The following is a 25130-nucleotide window of genomic DNA, read 5'->3' on the forward strand; positions in this document are numbered from 1 at the left end:
ACAGTCTTGTGTTTTTCCCCTTCAAGTGGCTAACGAGCGCTGCCTCGCCCATATTCGAAATGTCAAATGTTTTACAGCACAGTTTGCATTTAGCACGCCTTGGGTCAGTGTCTTTTGCCAGCCATAATTGGTATTTGCCCTTAAAAAGCCATGTATTATTGACGCTGCACTTCCCTGGCATTTTGTCGAAATCGTCCGTTTACTAGCAGAAGCAACTGCAGGCTAGTGGGCGTGCCTGCAGCTCCCAGGCGCTTGCACGCCGCATGCCTAGTAACACAGACTGAGCCAGACTGAATAAACTTTTCACACCACCAAAATATCACGACGGTCCGTGGCAATTTACATTTTATTACGACACATCAATTTTGTTTGGATTAATTGATGAAACTTTAAATATATTTCCATGACTTTTCCAAAACTTCTGAAAAAATATTATTTTCCATAACTTTTCCAGGGCCTGGAAATTGCATTTTAAAATTCCATGACTTTTCCAGGTTTTTCATGACCGTACAAACCCTGAGTGAAGCCATCTAAGAGAATTCTGGGAGAAACCGAGCTAGTTGCCTGGGTGGCCTATATAGTGCTATGACAAGCCCTGCTGGTCCATCCTCGAGATTAAGGGCAAGATATTAAAACGACCCCCAGTACAACCCAACTAATTTGAAAAAAATAACAGCTATTCCACCCCCTCTTTTGCTTTGCCTGACTGACTGACAACTTGTAGTTTGGGGGACACACCTCCAAAAGTGTAGGCAAACTGTCACTATGTAATCAGGTTTCAAAGAAACATGATATGCAATTCCTTTTAAGATATGACATAATTGATTACGAAACTTGTTTGAAAGTACTCATGCATTAAGTAACGCCATTATGTTTGATGTCATTGAGTTATTTGAGGGTATGGCTGATGATTAAATTACTTGGGTAGCTAAAATTCAGTGCAAAGTGGGGGGGGGGGTCTTTTGTATGGAAAATATCCATTCAAAATTCAGTTTAATCCAGGACTAGGATTATTCTGTGTCCAGGGAACTGGTCCTTAAACAGCTTTATTATAGCTCTACATAAGCATGAGTTAATCAGTTAGACGAGATGATCCAGAATAAGCGGATATGGGGTGAATCAAAATAGATTCTTCACAAAGCACCTTATCTCTACTTGACAGTGAATATTGTGTTAGAATGGGTCTGAGCAACGTGCTGTGAATGTATATGGGTGGTAGTTTAGGTTGTGTATTGTGTAATTCAGTAGTTAGATTGACTGACAGCTTGCAGCAAATGGTAGTAACAGAACCTGTCTGACCAGCCAACAATCTGCTGTCTTGGGTATCCCTAGCCTCTGACAGAAAAGGTTAGAGTCAAGGACTCAGGAGGTGTCAAATAGCAGTCAACCAATTGCAAAGATACCACATTAGTAGACATCCAATCTAAATCAGGTCCAGCCCTCACAAACATATGCAAGTGAAAGACCTAAGCCTGAGATGCTTTGAGAAGATGCCTTTGTGTACATGGAGATGGTATGTTTTCACCACACCTCTCAAGACTTTGAGAGCAAATCAGAGCTGTACATTCTATAATATCATCAGGTCTCCTATAATAATGACAATCTAACATTGGTCCTCATCAGTCGTTCATTAGTACAATTTTTTTCTAACACACCCATGGAATTTTTTTTTGCTCTCAAGATTGCGTGACAGTCAGAAGCAAAGCCTGATGGCTATTTATAATTCCTCCCCTCTTAACACCTTTTGCCTACCTCTTGCAACGAGCAATCACTCAGGCTTGCAAAGACATCAGTTTTAGTCAACTGGTATCTAAATTCGGGGGTTACCTAGATATTAAACTGCTGTCTTACCCCATTTCCACCAAGGCAATTCGACGGCCGGTTCGGAGCCAGTACTTAATCTCAAACCAGTTCTTTGTGATTTGACAGCCAAAGAACTGGCTCTTGGGCAGCACGGTGGCCCAGTGATTAGCACTGTTGCTTCATAGAAAGAGGGTCCTGGGTTCGAACCCCAGGCCATCCCAGGTCCTTTCTGTGGAGTTTGCATGTTCTCCCCATGTCTGCATAGGTTTCCTCCGGGTGCTCCGGTTTCCTCCCACCATCAAAAAGACATGCATGTTAGGGTTAATACTCTTGCCTGTGCCCCTAACCAAGGCAATAGGAAAAAGAATGGAGTTGGTCCTCAGGCACTGCAGCTGCCCACTGCTTCTATATAATAGGATGGGTTAAATGCAGATAAAAAAATTCATTGGAACCAAACTGTACAAAATAAAGTGACTTAATTACGTCTTAAAAACTGGTTCCAGAGTGGCACCAACTCTTTGCTGGGCTAGAAGAAAGAATCGCTTACGTCAGGGACTAGGGGCAGGATTATCGTTACCAACAAGACCAATAGGGGATGCATTACTTGGCAGCAACAATGAGTTCTGGTGACTAATACAGAACCAATGCATGCACCCCTTATTATTCAGTAATGACACTTCAAATCAAAGTTTGAGAGGAATTAAATGGTTTTATCAGCACATACTTTATTTGATCAACTTTGACAGAGTGAATTTGAAACTCCACATTATTTTTTCCGCATTTAATAACCTAATCTGAAATCCTATGCTTAAAAAACAATGACAAAAAAAACACTGAAGAGTTTGCCCTAAGAAATATTGAGAGTTATCAAGAAAAACTTGTAAATTTCAGACCAATCACTCCACGGGAGAACAAGGCAGATAATGCCTTTAATTGCCGTTAATTTTATGATGGACATTTGTGTTATGATATTTAAACAAACCATTCGTCAACAGGGAAATAAAAGCCTCTCGTCTATGAGACCAGTCTCTAGAGCAGGGGTGGGCAATCTTATCCAGAAAGAGCCAGTGTGGGTGAAGGTTTTTGTTCCAACCAAGCAATTACACACCTGTGTCTCCTAATCAAGTTCCTCAGCAGAGACTCTACTGGTTGATTAGTGGGATCAGGTGTGTAACTGCTTGGTTGGAACAAAAACCTGCATCCACACCGGCCCTTTCTGGATAAGATTGCCCACCCCTGCTCTAGAGAGAGCTCCAGCCAGCTCAAAGCGGAGTCTACAAGCATTACTAGCCAACTGGTCGCCAGTTTTGGGCAGCTTCTCAACTCTGAAAATGTTGGAGCAAATTTTTTTGACTCGCCATTAATTTTTGTAAAACTGCTAATATTTGAAATCTACACAGTTGATTTCTCACCTCAAAAATTCTCAGATGTGAATTTAATGACAAAAATAGCATACAAAAACTGTATATGAAAATTGTAAAAAAAATCTAAATCCACACAGTTGATTTCTTGCCCCATCTTGCTGGGAAAGTGGAGATGTATACAGTGACGTAATGACATGGCTGTCAAGCCAGCTCTAGCCCATGGAAAAGCAAACCAGTTCTTAGAAGGTTTGCAAGTTGAACCAACTGCGAACTTGCACCACCCCAGAACTAGAACTAGGTTCACATTGGTTAAAGGGGATATCTGAGACAAACTTCAGGGCTAATAAATTCCATAGGTGTGTTGGAACAAATCTGTATGTACAAACAATTGATGAATAAAACCCATTGTGATTTCACCAGGGGCTGCAGCAGGATAATACAAAATACTACAATCAATACTGCAGGTTTTGACATTATATTTAATTTATCATTAGCAAACATCATCATTTCAAATTCCACTCAAACAAGATTCTTTGCACCACCTGTCTAGCAGACACGTTCAGTGTTAAATGGGATCCAGACCCGGCTAAGGTTTGTAATGCTTAATTACTTTTGAAAGTCAATGTTGGCTGATGCAGAGCTAACAATCTAGAACACTGCTGTTACCAAAGTACACTTCGGCAATATGTTGTTCCCAGGCACAACTCTATTTACTCTATATCCTTGGAAGCTGTCCTAGAAATTGGACTTTCAACATTGTCAAGTTGGATTGGCCACAAGAACTTATACAAAAAAATGGTAATGACATGAATTGTTCTTACCTAGGTAGTTGTCAACTCAGTGTCTACCCAGCACTTTTCACTCATGCTCGAGGAGCACATAGAGCAGGTCAAATAACCAAATAAGTGAAACATGGACAAATTCAGTTTACCACGTTTCTCTTGAGACTAAAGAATTAGAGTGAATAAGTATGACCAAAACAAGAATATAGCAGTGAAAATGATAATGCTAAATAACCATAATCATCATCATACTTTCAAGTATAGATAAGATTGTTGCAGGAAGAGTGGAAATATATACAGGCCAAAGACTTATCTCAGTTCCATAATTTCTGCCCCAAGACTGCATGGCTTTGGTGAGTTGCTTTGGTAGAATAAGAATTGAAAAGCCGGCCAAGGTATGCCATGCAGAAAAATCTACATCTTAAATTAACAAATCAGCAGAGAAAGCAAAGGACTTCTGAGAGTCAAACACACACACACACACACACACACACACACACACACATATAATACACATATATAAATATTCATATATATATATAGAGAGAGAGAGAGAGAGAGAGAGAGAGAGAGAGAGAGAGAGAGAGAGAGAGAGAGAGAGAGAGAGAGAGAGAGAGAGAGAGAGAGAGAGAGAGAGAGAGAGAGAGAGAGAGCGAGAGGGGAAGGACAAGAAGAGATGGAAAGGGATGATCCATTGCGGTGACTGACCCCTGATGGGAGCAGCCAAAAGTAATAGTAGTTAAAAAAAAAAAATAAAAATAATATTTTTAACGGCTCTGCGTGATTCATGTGGGTCACATTTTCAGGTCAGAAAATCTGGAATTCCGGAAAAATCACATCCCTGTTTAATTTTCACCAGACTCGACTCCCTGGCTGTTATTCATTTAGTTTCATCCTTTCAATTTAGTTCAATTAATCCACTCATTTAGGCTGATTTTTCTTAGCCATCTATTATTTTTTTTGTTTTGTTTTATGATAAGGCTGCCTACCAACATTCTTTTTATTTTTATTTTTTGTTTATCTTTCATGCATGCTTGAAATCACAGGAGTAGTAGAGGGAGTTGGTTCTAGGTCACTTGGAGGCTACTTGCCCACAACAATATTTAACAAAAATGAAATGCTCAACTGTTGCTCTTTATCTTTTCAGTATTACTATATACAGATTAACAAATCGTTCATAATTTATTTTTCCTCTCGGGGGGGGGGGGGGGCAGGCTGTAGAAGTTATCCTCTTCTTGTTGCTGTTACATGTTTGAAAGAAATTACTTTCATGTACCGCCATATGTGAAGAGGCGCAAACGTTTATACAAAGTGTCACATGACTTTTGCATGACAAAATAAAATTAGAATTAGATAGTGTATTGGGTATTGTAATTAGGGGGAAATATATTCAACATTATAAGCTATTGGAGACTCTGAATCTGGCTGAGTAACCGAAAGTAATTTTAGTGCTGAGGTTGGAAGTCTGTCATGACAACCGCCAGTGCAGTGCGGCAGATGTCATGATGGGTTTATACAGACTGCAGGAGAAGGGGGGGGTACTTGTTGAGGAATTCCAATGTGTATCAGATTAGAAAAAAATGTTCAATTTCTTACACCCCTAATTCAAACATCCAAAATACTGGCATGACATGGTTCAGGTTTAGAAAATCTGACCCCTCGCAAAAAATATACTCTGCACACTGTGTTGCTCGACAGTCATCGCTGGTGGTAATATGGACAGTGTCTTCTACCACCTAAACATGAAGCACACTAAGCAGTATTAAAAGAGCCAAAAGATGTGGTTCCAGTGGTCCAAAGCCATGGGGCTGCGAAAAGTAAAAAAAAATGCATCTGAGAAATAATAATTTAATTTTTTGGTTTGTGACCATCTTATAGTTTGCATGAAAGCTCCAAATAAAGACAAAATAACCAAATGTGATGAAGTAAATTTCATTTTTCAAGTATTCAATTCACTATCAGTCTAAAATAGGCATTACCATATGGTTATTTTACATAGACCGTTTCATCACTGAGTTTCCAGAAAAATTACAATACTGTGATATATACCATTAGCATGATATGAAATTACATGTACTGAGATAAAAGCTTAGATATCAATCCTTAGGCCTAGACCATTTAAATGAGTTTGCTGATATCTACAGGTTAAAAACCATGTAAAGGTTAAAAACATGCCAAGCTGGTCTTGGTAACTCTTTGATGTTATCATAGCAGGATAAACACAGCTGCAGATAATAGCAATAATAGTTCTGTTGGATGTAAGTGTGCCAGAGAACCAGCATTGACAGTACTACTGAATACTGTTAATGTGTCTGTATGTCAATAGCGATAGGTGTGCTGGCACTAAATAAAACAGAGCTATTATTAATTTTATTAGCCGCAGCTGTGTTAATCCCGCTAAGCTAACGTCACAGAGTACCAAGACCAGCCTGGTGTGTTTTTGACCTTTACATGGTTTTTAACCTGTAGATGTCAGCTAAAAACTAAAATGATCTACATTTTAGTTATTCTTTAATGACCTGGCTCTCGCAATTCCTTGATATCAATCCCACTGAATACCTCTGGGATGAACATAATGCCGTATCCACAGAAGGGGGCATCCACCTATCAACCTTGGCCAAGTTTGACACTTGGACGCTACAGGACCCTTGTTTAGTAAACTGTTATCAGGGTCAAAGAGAGTCCAACTGAACAGAATTAACAGGGGTTTGTATTTTTCTGGTCACTGAGTGTATATGGCAGAACAATTTTTTTTAAGATTTTTTTACGAATCTGATATTGATTTCTCTTATGCAATTCTCAAATAAAAAAAAATTAAGGGAAATATCAGCGCAAGTGTAGGGAATATTCTTGTTAAGGGCCACTGTCATTAAGAACATAACACTAAGGCCCAAACTGGGGAAGTTAACTGAGTTCTTTTGTGAGTGTCTCATACAAAACATTCTTCAAGACCTGGATAATTATCATCTATTTAAACTTAAAGCCAGTGACACAAATGGCTACCCTGTATGGAAAAGTACACATTTTGTTGTCTCTGACAGCTGGCAATCTTTTGCATTGCTGGTATCGTAAAAATTTGGCATCGCAAGAATTTGTGAGAGATTCAGGCTACGTGCAGCAGACTTACCCTTTATGAAGGTAGGAAGCAACAGTGCAGCATACATTCCAGAAGGGAGGGTTTGTGTACTGTACTATTGTGTACTGTAGTGTTGTGCACTGTTAGCCAGCTGAAGGTTCTTTGTCTACTTTGAGAAAGCAACTTTATTTTTTCATTGTACAGTTGTTTGGTTACAATGAATATGTTCTCTGCATTTAACCCATCCTGTATAGGAGCAGTCGGCAGCTGCAGCTGCTGCAGCACCCAGGGACCAACTCCAGTTCTTCTTTCCATTGCCTTGGTCAGGAGCACAGACAGGAATACTAACCCTAACATACATGTCTTTTTGATGGTGGGAGGAGACCAGAGTACCCGGAGGAAACCCATGCAGACATGGGGAGACCATGCAAACTCTGCACAGGAAGGACCTGGGATGGCCTGGGGTTCGAAACCAGGACCTTCTGCTGTGAGGCAACAGTGCTAATCACTGGGCCACCATGCCACCCAATTTGAACACTTTAAATTTATACACACACAGACCTTGACTTGACATACACAAACATTAACAAAAATCAGAAAGGTACAACCTCTCAAAACCATTTTGGCTCCTTTTTAAGCGGCAGTACTGCCCTGTTTGTGTCCATAAGATACATTTATTACTTCAAAAGGAAAGGTACCAGACATCAATATTGCTGTTACACTAGGGTGTTATTACTACAGTGTACCCTCTACTGTCTCCAAGGTTAAATGATGGTTTCACTTAGATGTGACATGACTGCACCACCTGAGGAACCTGTTTGTCTGAACATGGTTTCCACTTAGCCAGTTCAATCAGCCAGTATGTGACTGCTGGGTTATGCAACTCGTGATATTCACACTAATGGCCACTCTGACACCTCCAAATGACTGCCAACTGATGTGTGTGTGTGTGTGTGTGTGTGTGTGTGTGTGTGTGTGTGTGTGTGATTATAGAATCCCCCAGGCAAACAGCAAATGCAGCTGAAAGATAAATACTGGCAGTTGGCACTGTTGGGTGAGCAAGTGAATGTGTTGCATTCACAATATGAGATGGAACAGCAAGTTTTGTGTGCACTTCCAAAATCCCTTTGAAGAAAGGGAAAAAGAAACATTCCTTTCTTCGTTGATATCCAAATACAATAAGCATTTTGTCACCCATTCAGCAAGAAACAACTGTGCCTTTTACACCCTCTTGTCTCCTGTGAACTTAGTGAATGTCTTTGTAAGTCACTTTGGATGAAATCGTCGGCTAAATGAGACAGTGTAAAATATTATGTTAAAATCGTGTTAAGGATCTGTCGGTTCCGTGATGCTGTGTTTGCTAGTGTGCATTCACAAGGATGCAAGACAGAGCTGAAAACCAATGAGTTTAACAGCAGATGAGATAGCACTAATGTGACATATCCTAGACAGGAATACTTTGCCAAACATTGATCCACAGCCGCTAAATAAGATAACATAAATTTGATATTATCCTCTATCTCCAACAGATCCACTCTGACAACAGGAGCAAGACAGTTTTCCATGAAAATGCTTTCTGAGGCTAAGGCCAACTCAGCATGCAGGGCTTCCCAAATGATTATTATAACTGAAACAGCTAACCCACATAAAAATGAAAGCTAACCAAGCTCATTTTGTTTTCGATTTTGAGTACGGCAATTCGCCATGCTGATGCACAAAACTGTTGTCTATATATATTAAAAAAAATGCAATCAAGCGCAGAATTATTTGCCAACTACAAAGACCATGATTCATTATGTTTATGACATATGGTTATAGGTGTTGATCAATTATTAATTCATTCATTATCCAAACCGCTTATCCTTATGCAGGGTCGCGGGAATGCTGGAGCCTATCCCAGCAGTCATTGGGTGGCAGGTGTTGGTCAATTATTCAGTAGTGCTGAAAGGATTAGTCAATTAATTGATTACTAGTCAGATGACAGAACATTAATAGATTATACTTTTGGTAATCAATTAATCGTTTTAGACACATATCAAGTAAAAATGCAACCACTTGCTGGTTACAGCTTCACAAATGCTAAGATCTGCTTGCATTTCTCCAAATCGTGGAATAATAAAATGAATAACTAAGGTTTTTGGGGGGTTTTTTTGGCTGTTGGTCAGACAAATAATCAGTTGTAAGGCCGGAATACTTGATTTTAACTATGCGTTCACATGCACATGATGGCTGCCTTGCGTAGCCTGCGTCTGTTTGGAGCATTGGTTGTGCTGGTCCTCAGAAAATAATGCTACGCGTTCTCAAGAGTCAATACGCATATGAACAGTAAGGGTAGTAGGCATGTCAGCAGAGACAACAAGGGCCGAAAGTTTTGAAGACAATAGACCTGCAATTACACACATCTGTACAATGAGTCATTGCCGCAGCACAATGACAACAGATATGCTTGTCAGAATAGCTGGTGTGGGATGAGTACCATTTTAGAAGTTGACGTGTAAACCTGCAAAAATAAATGGAAACAAGTCTATTTTTGCGTTTTTATCTCATGGATCTTAATACTTTTTTTTTCTTTTTTTCTTTTTTTTTGTCGGTTCTGATTCTTTGTATTATGTTACATTGCACTGAAGAAGTATGTGAACATCGGCTCTGTACATAACTGTAGTCCACTGACTTCTGATTTCTACTGCAGCGGTCATACCAGTTTCCTGTTTGTTGGCGTGTGCTATTGACAATGACATATTTTTTGCAATGCCTGCAAGATTTACCATCGATAAATGTCAACAACATGCACAGAATTGTTGACAAACTTTCACCTGCACCTACCAGCAAACGGGTGAAAAGTTTCAAGTTGTGCTTATGTCCACCATTATGAGGATGAGGATGCTCATCTTCATAATCCTCATCCTCATAATTGTGGACATAACTTGATATGTACAACTTGAAACTTTTCACCCGTTTGCTGGTAGGTGCAGGTGAACGTTTGTCAACAATTCTGTGCATGTCGTTGACATTTATCCATGGTAAATCTTGCAGGCATTGCAAAAAACATTTCACTGTCAATAGCACACGACAACAAACAGGAAACTGGTATGACCGCTGCAGTAGAAACCGGTGGACTACAGTTATGCATGACATTCGATTCAGTTTACAATGCAGCTGGCTGTCTATGCTAACTCATGGTTAAAAATCAAGTATTTCTCCATATATTTTATCAAAATATATGTCAGTTGCAGCCCTATTATTCAGTGCTCCTATTTACATATACTGGCTGCTGTGTCGTCATATGCTGCTTAGTATGGCAAGCACTGAAACATAGCCTATGATATATTTTTGGAGGTAACTTTTTAGAAATCCCTTAGGCTTTAATTAGATGTTTATTTGCTTCAATAAAATAGCCATGACCTTACAGATGAATATTAAATATTAGTGGTAAATTAGCTAATGCATGTGTCATTCACTTGCAACAGAGCGATAAACTTCAGCCCCAAATTGAGTTGTACCTGAGTGAAGAGGAAATTCTGAGTGCACTGAGTAAAATGGCAACAGAAATGCTGCCAATTTATAGTCTAGATTATATAAATTTACACGAGTGAAAATCATTTTGTTTCCCAGGTGTTTCCTACAGGTGCCTTGGAGTGTTGCTTGACAGGTTGGCAGTTTACCCTCCAACGGAAGGAAGTAAACTGCCAACCAGGGAGTTATTATAATGTCTTTAACATGAGCTGAAAATTACTTGATTTATTTTTAAGGAAAGAAATTTAATAAATGATGTCATGGTAAAGACATGCAGGAAGAATCACAAAAATTAGCCCAGGGTGGAAATTGGAATGGTATTGATAACGCACGATAATGTTTTGGACCTGTGGTGGGAAATAGATATATGGGTTGTAATTAAAGGCTAGGCAGTTTGTATCAACATGAGACTTTGAAATGGCTGCAGCCTGCCTCCTTCTCGTATCTATTAGCCCAGTCCAAACAATAGGATAGATAAGCCGTTTCTCCCATCCACAAGCAGCAGACAACAGTAACCACGGCTGCAATTAACAGCTCCCATAGCTGTCCTCTAGAGACCAGGTTCTGACGCACATGCACTACAGATGCCGAAGCATGCAAAACAGCTCTGCACGGCACACAACAGCACAGACATAGTCACGTAGACAGTTTGACACTCATCACTGCCATCAATGGCCATTTTTGTTGATGGCAAGTCAAGGACTTTCCAGCAACTTCAGGGTACATGAGTTCTTTGTTCATCTTACACAAATCTCTCTTTTGGTTGCATACATACGTTTCCATGAAAAATTGTGACTCACACCACTGTTTCCTAATCCAGTCCTTATGGAACCCCTATCCCCCAGATTTTCTTTGTTACTCTTGATGGGTCGACCTGCTTGTAACTACTCAACCAATCATATGATAGCCCTGAATTGTGTCAGGTATGCCAAACGTGACATATTTAAGAAGTGATTGGTTGAGTAACAACAAGCAGGCCTCCCCTGCAGGATTTCAGAGAAAATCTGCAGGACAGGGGGTGCTGAAGACTGGGTTGGGACACAGACTTATACAACTTTAATTAAATTTAATTAAAATTTCATTTTAGGGGCTGCAAACTGCAAACAGTATGTTTTCTGTCCCTATATAAAGGGTTGGCTAAACAAATAACAATTGTCTTAGTTATTCTCTTTTGAGCAGAGTATTACAGCAAAGTTTCTGCAAATAAATACACTTCATATAGTCATTCAGAAAAACGCCTAACCTTAAGTAAGCTTTAAATTTGACATAAAATAAGTCACACTGAGATCGAAAAAAAAAACAAACAACAACAACAGCAAGCAGGATAATAACACTAAACTTCTCCATTGGTTGAAGTGTGTAGCGTCGCATGTCAAATGATGTCGGTTGCTTAACCAGTGCTTTCTGAATCATAACCTAACATTTTTCCAGTGTTGTGGTTTGTGCAATACAAACAAAAACCGCACATGCTCCATTTACCATGGATAATTCAGAGCAAAGTTTTCAGAACAATCTTAACAGGTATCAGGAACACTTTGTCATTTTATTTCATCGAAAAGGGCTTTGATATCAAAATAGAAAATAAAATCAGAATCATGTTTACTGCTTATAGGCCATGCAGGTTTGCACATACATTGAATGTGACTCAGATTTCATGGCTCTCTCAGTGTACTTAACATAGAATAACAATGCTACAACACAACAATCTTCAGATATACACACAAGGATTGACTTATACAGGCGAAATAAGAGATGATAAAGTGTAGTGGTGCAGTGGCTATATCAGAGATGCTGAAATAGATATTAGCATGTTACTCACATACATGCCTGAGGTAGATGGACATGACAGAGCATACCAGTATACGTACAATGTACAGTACAGTGCATACAAAATGGTTGGATTTATTTGACAATGTTAAGCATTCGTTTGATCGACAGCCCACGAAAAGAAACTATTTTTATAGCTGGTTGTTTTGGGGTACACTGCTCTGTAGCGCCTACCAGAGGGGAGGAGTTGGAACAGGTTGTGACCAGGGTGTAATGGGTCTGCAGTGATGTTGCCTCATTGCCGCAACGTCTAAACTTTGAAATGACCACCTTGGTATACCGCATCCTGTAGGCTGCTAAAGTATGCAATGATAGTGCTGCCCCACAACAAGTGCAACATTACACCCTGAACTTTAACACTCCAAAGAAGAATTTTTACAGATCTTGACCAAGAACATTTTTTGAATGTTGACTTACAGTGTGAGGGAAGTAGGAGACAAAGAAAAATAGCATCCCTACAGATTAGCACTATGACAGCCCAAAGACCCAGTCTGACTTAGGCTTGTGCCCAGGCAAACCAAGGACTGATTAATGTCGTAACAGTTGCTCTGACCTCAGCATCAAATCCAACCACGACAGTACTCAGCATAGCCACAGCAGACCCTTTGGCCAACCAAACAACTCAGGACAAAGGCTGTAAAACTACACAATAGACACTCCCAAGTACTTTAATTTTAACCTCAGCAGACAGCTGAGGCTAATAAACAGCTCTTCGCTGCCCACTATAAAATATTGGATGCCTAGGTTTTGGCTACACAATGACCATCTACTGCTCTGAGTGAAGAATACAAAACAGCCACCAAGCACAACCACAGCAGCCAGTGAGTCCTTCTCAACAGTTTTGCACAGCACAGCAAGTATAGTGAGTTGCATATGGCCAATGTCTATCAATAACTTCAGAGCACAGGGTAACAAATTACATTCTAGCACTTCAGCACAGTCACTGCAGATGATGCTACACTGCAAATCCATGGACAAGCACTCTGCAGGAATGAGACCATTCAACTACCCAATTGAGAGACAACAAAAGGCAGATGAGAGAAGCTCACAGGGTGTAATGCAGATCAGTCCAAGAGTCATGACCTTGCTCTCAAATTCACCCTCTAAACAAAAATGGTAAAAGACAATCAGGATTTCCCCTAGCTTTTTGAAAGACTTTGGTGGTAGCATCATTGCTGAGGGAGGTTTTGCAAGGAGAAAAGGGAGGTTGAGACTAAGTGTGACATAGCCTAGGAGAAAATTATTGATCAGCAACAAAGCAACCCAGTTATTTTCAGGCAGAGGGTCAAGCCTTTTGCAAGTCACTAGACACATATGACTACTTTTTAATCAAGTAAGAGAGAAAAACTCTATAACTATTGTTATGTTACATAGTCATTCTTCTTCTTTTGGCTTGTTCCCCGTTTCTCAGGGGTCACCAAGGCAGCTCTTACAGTTTCCATCGGTACCCTGCGGGGGCACAGCACCAATGGCGGCCATTGTTAACCTGGGCCTCAATCGATCTAGTATGGTCTTGTCAATCAACATACCGATTTGGCAAAATTTTTCATCGGACGCCCTTCCTGACACAACCACTAACCCTATGTACATAGATTGCATACATACATAATTACATAGTCATTACCCTGCAGGAATGACAAGCTATTATGAACAACTCAGGAGAAAATAAGAAAAAGAAACTTGTACACAGACTGGAAATGCCGTATGAGTGAAAGGGACACTAATATATGGTACATTTCACATTTCTCAGTTTTTTTACCTGCTGAGTGGACTGTTTTAAGCCAGTAGTGTCAGCCATCTTATTAGCTCACAGGCATTCTTTGTAATTATCAAGTGTGGTAGACAACCAAGTCAAGTCAGTTTTATTTGTATATCCCAATATAACAAATGACAAATTTGCCTCAGTGGGCTTTATATCCTGTCCTAGACCCTCACATCGAATAAGGAACAACTCCCTAAAAAAAATTTAAAACCTTTAACAGGGAGAAAAAAATAGAAAGAAACCTCAGGGAGAGCAAGAGGAGGGATCTCTCTCCCAAGATGGATAGAGAGGCAATGGATGTTGTGTGTACAGAATAAAACACATTTTAAAGAACACAACATTGAAAGAGGATAACAGAATTATAATGGAATTATAAGATATATGAAGATTATGATGATAAGTTAATGTTCTTCCTCTGTATTTGTATGATAAAATGTAAAAGTGAGACAATTAAGTGAAAACCTTTATCTTCCTCTGGACTTCAGAGTATATTTTCCCATCGCAAAACCAACAGCCGCTCATGTGTAACCGACAGCCACAACTCAAACGGACTACAAACCAGCAAACTGATTTCCGTGTGCGTCACATCCTGCACTGCCCATATTCAGCATGACAAGATGTGAATTTCAGGTCAGCAAGCAATGGTCATTCGCCTGCATTCACCCATGTGTCACCGTAGCCTAATACTCCTGTCTGTGTCCCTGACCAAGGCAATAGGAAAAGAAGAACTGGAGTTGGTCCCCGGGCACTGCACTGCGGCTGCCCACTGCTCCTAGCTACACAGCTAGGTTGGGTTCAATGCAGAGGATGAATTTCCACAAGGGGATTAATAAAATTATATCTTATCTTATTTTATCATAAAAGGACTTGTGGGAAAGTCTATAAAACTATAGACAGGGATATCCACAGGATTGTATTGGCCAAATTGTGTGACAAGCAAAATCCACGGTTTAGCTCCATGTAGTGGAGACCCTGATCTTAGGCACTACTGTTGATCATTCTAAAACTGCACTGCCACTGCAGGCAATACTATTACCTCTGCACAGTAATGTCAAATATAGTTCAATCCACTAAGTATACCACCAGACAACAGACCAGCCCAGGTTTTGTTCCACACTTCCCACGAAACAACTACCAGAAGTCTAGGCTCATCCAGGACTGGCTCTGAAAAAACAGGCAATTTGTCTTCTGATTTCAGAAACACTACATTGCACTAAATTCAGAACATGACCAAATGTGTGCTTTTGGATGATGTCTACATTTGCCTACCCTGTGTGTGAAGCACTAAAATAAATTAATTGTGGTTTGTTGCTGCACCCCTCATGTAGTGAGAACTATGACCACAAAAGTGGAAGCCAATAATATCTCATCTATTGGCAATAAAAACATTCTCTGAAGTTACCAAAGATCACAAGACAGATCAGACTCCTTCCTGGGTAGCAACATGAGAATCTCACTGGTTGAAAAACAAACTATATCTGGGCATGTTTCATGGTGTGACTTAAATAAATGGACCCGTTCCCTTTGTTCTCTCATCATTGGACCAACCTGATGTGAAAAGCTATCATATCAGTCAGAGCTCTAACAATCTGTCTGTCTGTCTGTCTGCACTTTGTCAGCCTTTGTAGAAAATCAATGAGCCAGTTAATTTAGTGCAATGAAACACCCACAGAAATTGATGTGAGTGGATCTGACCTTGTAACGAATGGCCCATGGTGGCCCACACAAGATGTTTGCATATGTCGAGGCTCAGTGAGCTGACCAAAAGTCAAGTAACTAGGCCAAGGTAGAGCTTTAAAGTACTTTGGTACATTGGACTAAAATACAATGTCAATATGATTAGGAGAAATTATGGTTTCAGTTAAAATTTGGTTTTCACTGTTCCAACAACTACCAGAAAAAACATATAACCACGGTTTATAATTGACTCGAGACTTTATAACATGTCTTCCCCTCTCTGTCCAATCTATATTTTCCATCTATCTTCTCTGTACTGTCAAACGAAGGCACTAATGATTGAAATAATAATCATTACAGAAAATCAGCAAACTTAAAAAAAAAGAAAGCTAAGTGGACCACATCTGAATCCCATCCAACTCAATATAATCCATGACGACATGAGACTAAGTTACAACTATGCTTGGCTCAAAGTACCAGACCAGCATACATGTCCAGGCATTAAGAAGCATAGTTCCACACTCATCACTGACATGCTACTCACTACAGTTTTGCTTACCCACTGCTGGAGCATCATACTCATCCCCGAGAAGTATCTCCGGGGCAGAGTATGCCAGAGATCCACAGCTGGTCGTCAACTTTTTCCCTGGTTGAAACTTGTTACTGAAGCCGAAGTCTGTGAGCTTTACTAGTCCTTGTTTTTCAAAAAACACCACATTTTCTGGCTTCAGGTCTCTATGTACCACATGAAGTCGGTGGCAATAAGAGATGGCGTGGACAATTTGGGCAAAATATTTCTTGGCAAGTTCTTCATTCAGGCCTTCTTCATGCTTCATGATGTAGTCAAACATATCCCCTCCATCGCCCAGCTCCAGGATGAGGTAGAGCTTAGTCTGCGTATCTATCACCTCATAGAGGCGCACAATATTAGGGTGCTGGACTAACTTCATACAGCGGACTTCCTGAAAAAGGTGACCTGTGGCAACTGTGTCCAGTTTGGTCTTGTCGATCACCTTCACTGCCACTTTCTCCCCTGTGAAGACATGGCGTGCCAGCTTGACTACGGCAAAGTGACCACGGCCCAGCGTCTTGTCGAGGTCATACAGGCCTGCAATCTTGCCGTCATAGCCTCGCTTGAAGCCTGCCATGGCTGAGGAGGGGGACGGGGAGAGTGGAAACCCCTCTGAGGAGGGGGGCTGGTTGTTTGATTTATAGGGGTCCAGCTTACTTCCGTTCATCGAAGGGTGTAGGAGAAACCCATGGCCCCTACTTCCTGAAGGACAATGAGGAAACAAGATACAGGCAATTTCAACAACTGTAGATTGATTTCCGTTGGAAAATTATGAAAGCGTTAAAAGGGGATAGTTGACACAAACACATAGTTGCACGCACTATAGATTAAAGGCACAACGTGAGAGACAAATTAAACTTTTCAATTGGCCTTGAGATATAAACAAATCCCCTTTAAATGAAAAAAAGCCCGTTACAATATTCTAGAATATTATAAAGGTAATTATTTCCATGTAATAAAGCCATACAATTCATACAATTGTCTTATAACAACGCCTGATTCATTTAACACTTTGACAAGCGAGATAAACGTAATGTATGAGACACTGCAAGCTGAACACTCATGGAGCATTCAGAACACGCGTTGGCTTGTTGTGACAGGTATCCAGCAATAAAGCCATAGCATTAGCATCACCATGCACGGCCGTTTATTGACAACACAATGAGCGGGACAAAGTTTTCCGAGGTGTCGGAGGCAACAACACGAAGCGGCTCTCAGCACCAACGTGTTGAGCAAATGCCTTTGCTTATCGCAGCTGAGTTCAGCCGGCTGGTACTGAAGTCAGCGGCGTTACGGGCCCAGCGGCAGCACGCACAACTATCGTTAGCGTGAACGCAAGCTAGCTTTCGTTACGCTTTACCGGATAAACGCCGGCTAACTAGCTAACTCACGCGTGAGTTACGAGTTAGCCAGTTCTGTTCTCCGAAAACAAAGAAACAAACGTCTCACACATCTCCAAAGCTGCATGTCATAACCCCCCACCCACCCCCAAAAATACAATCTTAAACCTCGATAAACATCGTTGGTGAATGAACAAAGGTGCTGCTGTAACTAGCAACTGGCTAATTGTAGTTAGCTTGTAGCATGCTAGCAAGCTAAGGTTACTACTACTAATACGGCTCGCCGGACTCACCTTCTCTCCCCGCTGAGCGTCAAGCCAGAGGTCTGGTCATCGCCGGCTGGCTTGGGTCCTTGCCGAAACCCTCGCTGTAAAGTTTATAGTGAGTATCGTCGCGGACAGGACCGGTAAATTCCCTTTGCGGTGACTATGGCACTCACGGGGTGCCTAAGCCTCCAGTTCATCCATGAAACAAGGCATTGCATCGTCGTCAGCAGCAGCCCTCATTGGAGTCGTTGTATCCTCCTCCTCCCAACCGGAGAGCATCATCAACTGCATTCGGCTCTGACGTCAAACACACGGCTTTGATCTCAGGACCGGATAAAGCAGCCGAACAAATAAGGCGTTAACTGCACAAGGATTTCAAAAAATACAACAGTTTTGCGGGATACATTTTACCATACATTTTATCTAATAAAGAAACAAATGTAAAAAAAAAGTGTTTTGAAATGAATAGCAAGATGAATAATCCAATGCTCGGGGGCCAAATATCTAACGTTGTTTCAAGACAACACACAAATAAGCTCACATGTGACTGTTTCATACAGTAACTAGCTTTCGATTATTGCTGTCCGTTAGATCTACAATATTCAGATTTTTTTTTACAAAGGGTAAGAAGTGACATCTAGTGTCAATAGCAACAAAATACACCAGACAGCGGGTAGTTTCCTGCCATTTTTCCCCCCTGCAAATTGTCTCTACTTGAAAAATGTATGGCGTAAAGCTGTGATGATCAATACTTATTTTCAGAAGTGTCACAAACCGGGCAGAGAGGTCGGAGAGGGTCGTAACAAGAGGGAAGTGAGTGGATTCTTTGGGCAAGATTATTCCCTTGAAAATGGCAAGGAGCAGAATCGACTGTTTTATGAAAATATACTCATGACATATGGAGACCCGTTAGTTTAAGGCGCGTATAATCGGCATTTTTCTTCAATTGGCGTTCTACAATGAGCGACTCAGTTCGGGGCCTTTTTTTAAGACCAAGAAAAAGAGAATTGGCTTTCATTTACTTCGGCTAGACAACCTTTCGCATATCTGACTCATTATGTTCTCATGTCATTTTAAATTATGCGGTGTGTGAGATTTTTTTTTTTTTAGTTAACGTTTTTTGCTGTGACGATATTTGATTTTAGTGTTCCTGCATACACGCCCTTTTGGGCACAAGTTTTCTAAACGTGCATTTTCCCAATTGTTTGCACACCGGTATTTATTTGTCAAAACATTGGCTAATGATTTTAATATTTGTTGGAGACATGATGGAAACATGATAGCCTTAATCGAAAACACCAGATTTACTTTGACAATTACATTTGCCCCGTGTGTTCTTTTTTCCTTTTTAGATACCACTGATTTGTTTCACCATGTCACACACAATTCGTCGTCATTCCAAACTCAAGATGGCAGTGTTCTCTTAAGGTTGAGCTGTCACTGTATACCTCTGCACTGCTCTAGATACGCGTTATATTTTGCTACTCGTTGTGAATAATTTGAGATCAGAACCAGGTTTGTTTGAATTATGAAACCGTGTTCAGTAATAGTTATCTTTATATAACCATCTTATAACATCTGAGCCACAACTACATTTTATTCCATCCGGTAAAACTACTGATAGGACCCCAAGTGAGGTCTTCTAAAATGAGGTCGTGACGCGTGGCAGGATTATCAGTGATTCAACGAGACACTAAACTATATCTACCACAACCCCCGCCATTCATGTGTAAACTCACTCACAACAATGCATCACAGACAGATTATCACAGATCATCATTCTTTTATTCGTTTTTCATTAATCCAAACCTCGGTAAAACAACAGCCAAACATAGTATGACTCTAATGTCCATGGGCAATAGAGATAAAGATGTAAATCGTGCATTCAGTGAATCGCGTTATCTATACATTACCTGTACCCCAAGAAAATGATTTACAACATTTGCACAACGCCGAAATAACATCGTTGGAATTGAATTACAGTAACCATCGCGAGATCTGTTTGCGAGATTTCAAAGTGCATGTAGGTGGAGACTAACTGTCCAGAGCAAGTGGAGTCGGGTATCAAAGCAGCTGCTCCGAATCTGCCTCTTGGCAGCTAGGCTAGCTCGTAAACAATACCAGAAACCCCGTCCATCTTTCCGAAATCTAATGAATGAATGCGCTGTTATTTTTGGCCGCTGTACCATCCTTCGGTGGGTATTGTCGTCTCCAGCACGGCTCCGTTCCGTCGCAGTTGCCGCTCATCGCGGTCCGAGATCGCTCCTGCAACATCTCAAAGGCACCGAAGCTGCCCGGCTGAGCTAACCTTTCAATTGCCGTCAAAGACGAGCGCTTCATTTTCATCAGTCTACCCGGTAAGAATCACGTTCGGTTGTATCCGGTCACTTGTCGTAGAAATGCGTCGTCGTTTTGTTCACACTCTTTCAACTTTTCTGTCACGGCGCTTTGCCTCGCAGGTGTTGGGATACCGAGGAAAATGCGTGTGCCAAGCTGGTACCCGGCTAGGTCGTATCAATTCATCACACTCTGGTGTTACGGTGCACATTGGGATGCTGCGGTGTGACGCCGTGTGGTACCAGCAGTCACAGGGACGAGGGACATTGGCGTTTGTTTCTAATTGTCGTGTCAAGCGGGGAGATATTTCGAATAAAGTCATAACACCGGTGGTTAAAAAAAACAAAAAAAAAACTTTTCGGGTTATTTTCGCTGGTGAGCCGTGTAAGCAATTATGTTATTTGTGGTCCATGATTAGAGGCGAAGTGGGCTTTTGTCCGTGGAGTTCATTTAATGTATAATCATTATGTGAAGATCATATCCCTCTGATATTAATAGGTCTATCGGATAGCATCTTTGCATGCTCGGGTAATCCAGGTAAGGAAATCACAGAAAGGTGAATCAGTTCATCTGGACACCACGTTTCTCTCAATAAACGTTGTGTCCAGATGAGCAGATTCACCTTTCTGTGATGTATTGGATAGTGTTCTCCAAACGTTTTTTTTCAATGGCGGGAGTACCCATAATATACCAAGCTATTATCTTTTTACAATTAAAAACTTCCGTAAGCCATTTTGCAGACAAGTTTAAGAAAATTAAACACCGTTTGTGACTCAAAATCTAAAACATTCTCTTAAGTCAACTTGATATTGCAAACTGTCAAAATGCTACAGGCTCATAAAATCAGAAATACTAAAAAAAACTGAAAGTGTTTGGTTAATGTAATCCTCCTGCAATCGAAATCTATATCTTGACCCCATACCAGACTACTACACAAAACCCTTGTCATGCAACAGCTCATGTTTATTTCTTCTCCTGTCTTATAATGGTTGAAAACTGTTCTTTGCAACATACTGAACTGACCTCAGAAAGACCAGTTTCAGTCATCTTCAAACAAGTCTCACATTTTCAAAATGAAACTTCAGAAAAAAAAGAATAAAGTAGACATGGTTCAGAGATTTTATGCCTATTAAGGCATGGAGGAACTAATGGAAAGGAACTCATTCATTCAGGTAAGTCCACTTCTGGGTGGGTGGCAAGTTAGCAAAAATGATAGCAGGGATCTTAATGTAAAACGTGCAAAGATATTGCCAAAAAAAATGGCTGACGTTTTCAAGCATAACATAAAAATTTGACACTCAGTGGTGCCCTCACATGAACCATGTTATTCCTTCTATGAGCTTTCTCGCTAGATCTAGTGCGTTTTCAGGCCCCTTGGTGGCTTTATTCTGCAAAAGCAACGAGTGACAAACACATGATGTTTACTGTTCCTTGGAAGAGGGTTTGTGTTGAGAAAATCACATTTACATTTATGAAAACTTAGTTGTGATAAGGTTGTTGTAAAGGTTCAATGATCCACAACTTGGGAAATGTACTTGCGGTTACCGTAATACAAAATCCATACTGTGTATTCAGAAACTATGTCATTAAAGCCGCCAGTATTTAGGTAAGTTATACACTCACCGGCCACTTTATTAGGCACACCTGTCCAACTGCTCGTTAACGCAAATTTCTAATCAGCCAATCACATGGCAGCAACTCAATGCATTTAGGCATGTAGACATGGTCAAGACGATCTGCTGCAGTTCAAACTGAGCATCAGAATGGGGAAGAAAGGTGATTTAAGTGACTTTGAACATGGCATGGTTGTTGGTGCCAGACGGGCTAGTCTGAGTATTTCAGAAACTGCTGATCTACTGGGATTTTCACGCACAACCATCTCTAGGGTTTACAGAGAATGGTCCGAAAAAGAGAAAATATCCAGTGAGCGGCAGTTCTGTGGGCGAAAATGCCTTGTTGATGCCAGAGGTCAGAGGAGAATAGCCAGACTGGTTCGAGCTGATAGAAAGGCAACAGTAACTCAAATAACCACTCATTACAACCGAGGTATGCAGAAGAGCATCTCTGAACGCACAACACGTTGAACCTTGAGGCAGATGGGCTACAGCAGCAGAAGACCACACCGGGTGCCACTCCTGTCAGCTAAGAACAGGAAACTGAGGCTACAATTCGCACAGGCTCACCAAAATTGGACAATAGAAGATTGGAAAAACGTTGCCTGGTCTGATGAGTCTCGATTTCTGCTGCGACATTCGGATGGTAGGGTCAGAATTTGGCGTCAACAACATGAAAGCATGGATCCATCCTGCCTTATATCAACAGTTCAGGCTGGTGGTGGTGGTGTAATGGTGTGGGGGATATTTTCTTGGCACACTTTGGGCCCCTTAGTACCAATTGAGCATCGTGTCAACGCCACAGCCTACCTGAGTATTGTTGCTGACCATGTCCATCCCTTTATGACCACAGTGTTCCCATCTTCTGATGGCTACTTCCAGCAGGATAACATGCCATGTCATAAAGCTCGAATCATCTCAGACTGGTTTCTTGAACATGACAATGAGTTCACTGTACTCAAATGGCCTCCACAGTCACCAGATCTCAATCCAATAGAGCACCTTTGGGATGTGGTGGACCGGGAGATTCGCATCATGGATGTGCAGCCGACAAAGCTGCAGCAACTGCGTGATGCTATCATGTCAATATGGACCAAACTCTCTGAGGAATGTTTCCAGTACCTTGTTGAATCTATGCCACGAAGGATTAAGGCAGTTCTGAAGGCAAAAGGGGGTCCAACCCGGTACTAGCAAGGTGTACCTAATAAAGTGGCCAGTGAGTGTACAGCAATGTCCCTAGGTGTGAATGTATGTGCGTCAGCCCTGGGTGATGGACTGGCGGCCTGTCCAGGGTGTCTCCCCGCCTGCTGCCCAATGACTGTTGGGATAGGCTCCAGCATCCCCGCGACCCTGAGAGCAGGATAAGTGGTTGAGATAGTGGATGGATAGATGGATACAGCAATGTTTGCGTTGTAAAAAAAAAAAGTAAAAAAAAAAATGCATTTCACTGAATTGGCCTGTAAAATTTCCACAAGTTGTCAGTATCCTTATTTTAAAGCTGATGCTTAAGGTCAGTCTCTCCAATAATTGTCTGTACAGCACTCCACATCAATCTCATGTCAGTTTGGAGCCTCCTGAGACTATCACTGATATCAATCAATGCTTTATTGTGTCAGCATTTGGTTTATGTCTACTTTGCATTTCATACCCTAATATTTTACACTGAGAACCAAAAGAGAAAGTGTGCTAGGGCAGGCACATAGCTGGAGATAAGATTTTGACAGAGAGTATTTGCCCCAGTTTTGGTGTCCTCTTATAATTGATGGCAGCAGCAACTTTGGAATTCAGGCAGGCTCAGACACTTTAGTGTGTCCTCCACTCACTGTTCTGTCAGTACTTATGTGGATTTTTACCTGTACTCATTGGGTAGTGCTAAAATGCTGATCTTCATCACCTTCGGAGGATGTCCTTCTCACTTAGTTCCACCGTTCTGTCTGACACGGACATACCAACACACATAATTGCACGTACACACTCTCTACCTCACATACTTTGCAAAATGTCAACATCATCCTCTGTTTCTGCCCCCTGGGAGAAAGTGAGTGTGTGCACAGAGCAGTGTACAGTACTGTCCAGATGTGTAGAACATAAGGGATGGTGGGTCACTGTCCTCTGCACAGACTGAAAATAGCTCAATTATTTCTAGGTCGGCGGGAGATTTGTTTGTAAGCCAGCAAAAGTTAGAGCATAATGTCTGGAAATTGAACCAACCTAGAAATAAAGGAGCTATTTTCAGTCCACGTGGAGGATGAAATATTTATTGTGACTGGTTCACTTGCTCTCGTAATAGCATCTTATATACAGACAAGATTGACATAACCGTCTTTATGCTTGACTCAGCAATCTTTATGGCTTTTGTGCAAACTATCAGAATTCTGTTGCATTTTCAGAAATGTAAACCGGTCTTGAGCTGGCAAATTGGCAGTACAGCTTTTCTGGAATATTAACGCCGGCTTGTGGTTAAACTTGACACAACATGTAAAATTACTAGAAGATATACGAATTAGGCTACATGTGTAGAAGGGGTTGTAGATTTTTTTTTTTTTGCTTGCTAATATGTGGCAGCAAATCTATTTTAGGTGTAAAACAACACCTAGACAAGATTGCACTACATTCTATGCATTTAGTGGTGTGAAGCATGTGAGTCTGCATCGCTCTGTCTGCCTGTTATTCTTAGTTTGTGGAAAGAATGTAAAGTGGAAGAATGCTATAAGATTTGCCTTGTATAGTTTGCTAATAGAGAGAGAGAGAATGCATTTTCATTTTCAAAACCGATACCACAGCTTTGGCTATCTGCCAATACTGATATCAATCTGATATTTGTTTTACTCTTGAACAAATAATAATTATATGAAACACTTTGCTCATGATGGCCGTTTAGCCACCTAAAAATATTTCAACTCAAATGGAGAACAAATACTTCCCCAGTACATAGTCCACAACACCAGTTGGTTGTGGACTGCCATCCTTTAGTCAATGAAAGACTGCCACTCATTTTAATATTGTTTGACAGAGTATTATAGTGCATACAGTAAATGAAATTAATACCTTCAAACAATGGGATCTCTGGCTGGGTGGCAGGCAAAGGCAGGGACCGGGGCGTGCTGACTTCCGACATTGCAGACTGATCCAGGAGGACCAACTGGGCAGCGACCCCGGGGTAGACCCAGAACTCGCTGGACGGAATGCATGTCCATTC

At 41.0% G+C, this 25130-nt stretch overlaps 1 protein-coding gene across 1 annotated transcript in view; it reads right to left on the reverse strand.

The window, feature by feature from the left end:
• Positions 1 to 18162, reverse strand: part of snrka (SNF related kinase a) — a 119278-nt gene extending 101116 nt beyond the window's left edge. The window contains exons 1-2 of the mRNA XM_056286129.1: positions 18009 to 18162; positions 16364 to 17077 (exon numbers count right to left, since the gene is read on the reverse strand). Coding sequence (XP_056142104.1) covers positions 16364 to 17042 — 679 coding nt within the window. The 5' untranslated portion in view covers positions 17043 to 17077; positions 18009 to 18162. The remainder of the gene's footprint in view (positions 1 to 16363; positions 17078 to 18008) is intronic.
• Between the last annotated feature and the right edge of the window lie 6968 nt (positions 18163 to 25130).

This window comes from Lampris incognitus, chromosome 9 (genome assembly GCF_029633865.1).
Source record: "Lampris incognitus isolate fLamInc1 chromosome 9, fLamInc1.hap2, whole genome shotgun sequence".
NCBI lineage: Eukaryota > Metazoa > Chordata > Actinopteri > Lampriformes > Lampridae > Lampris > Lampris incognitus.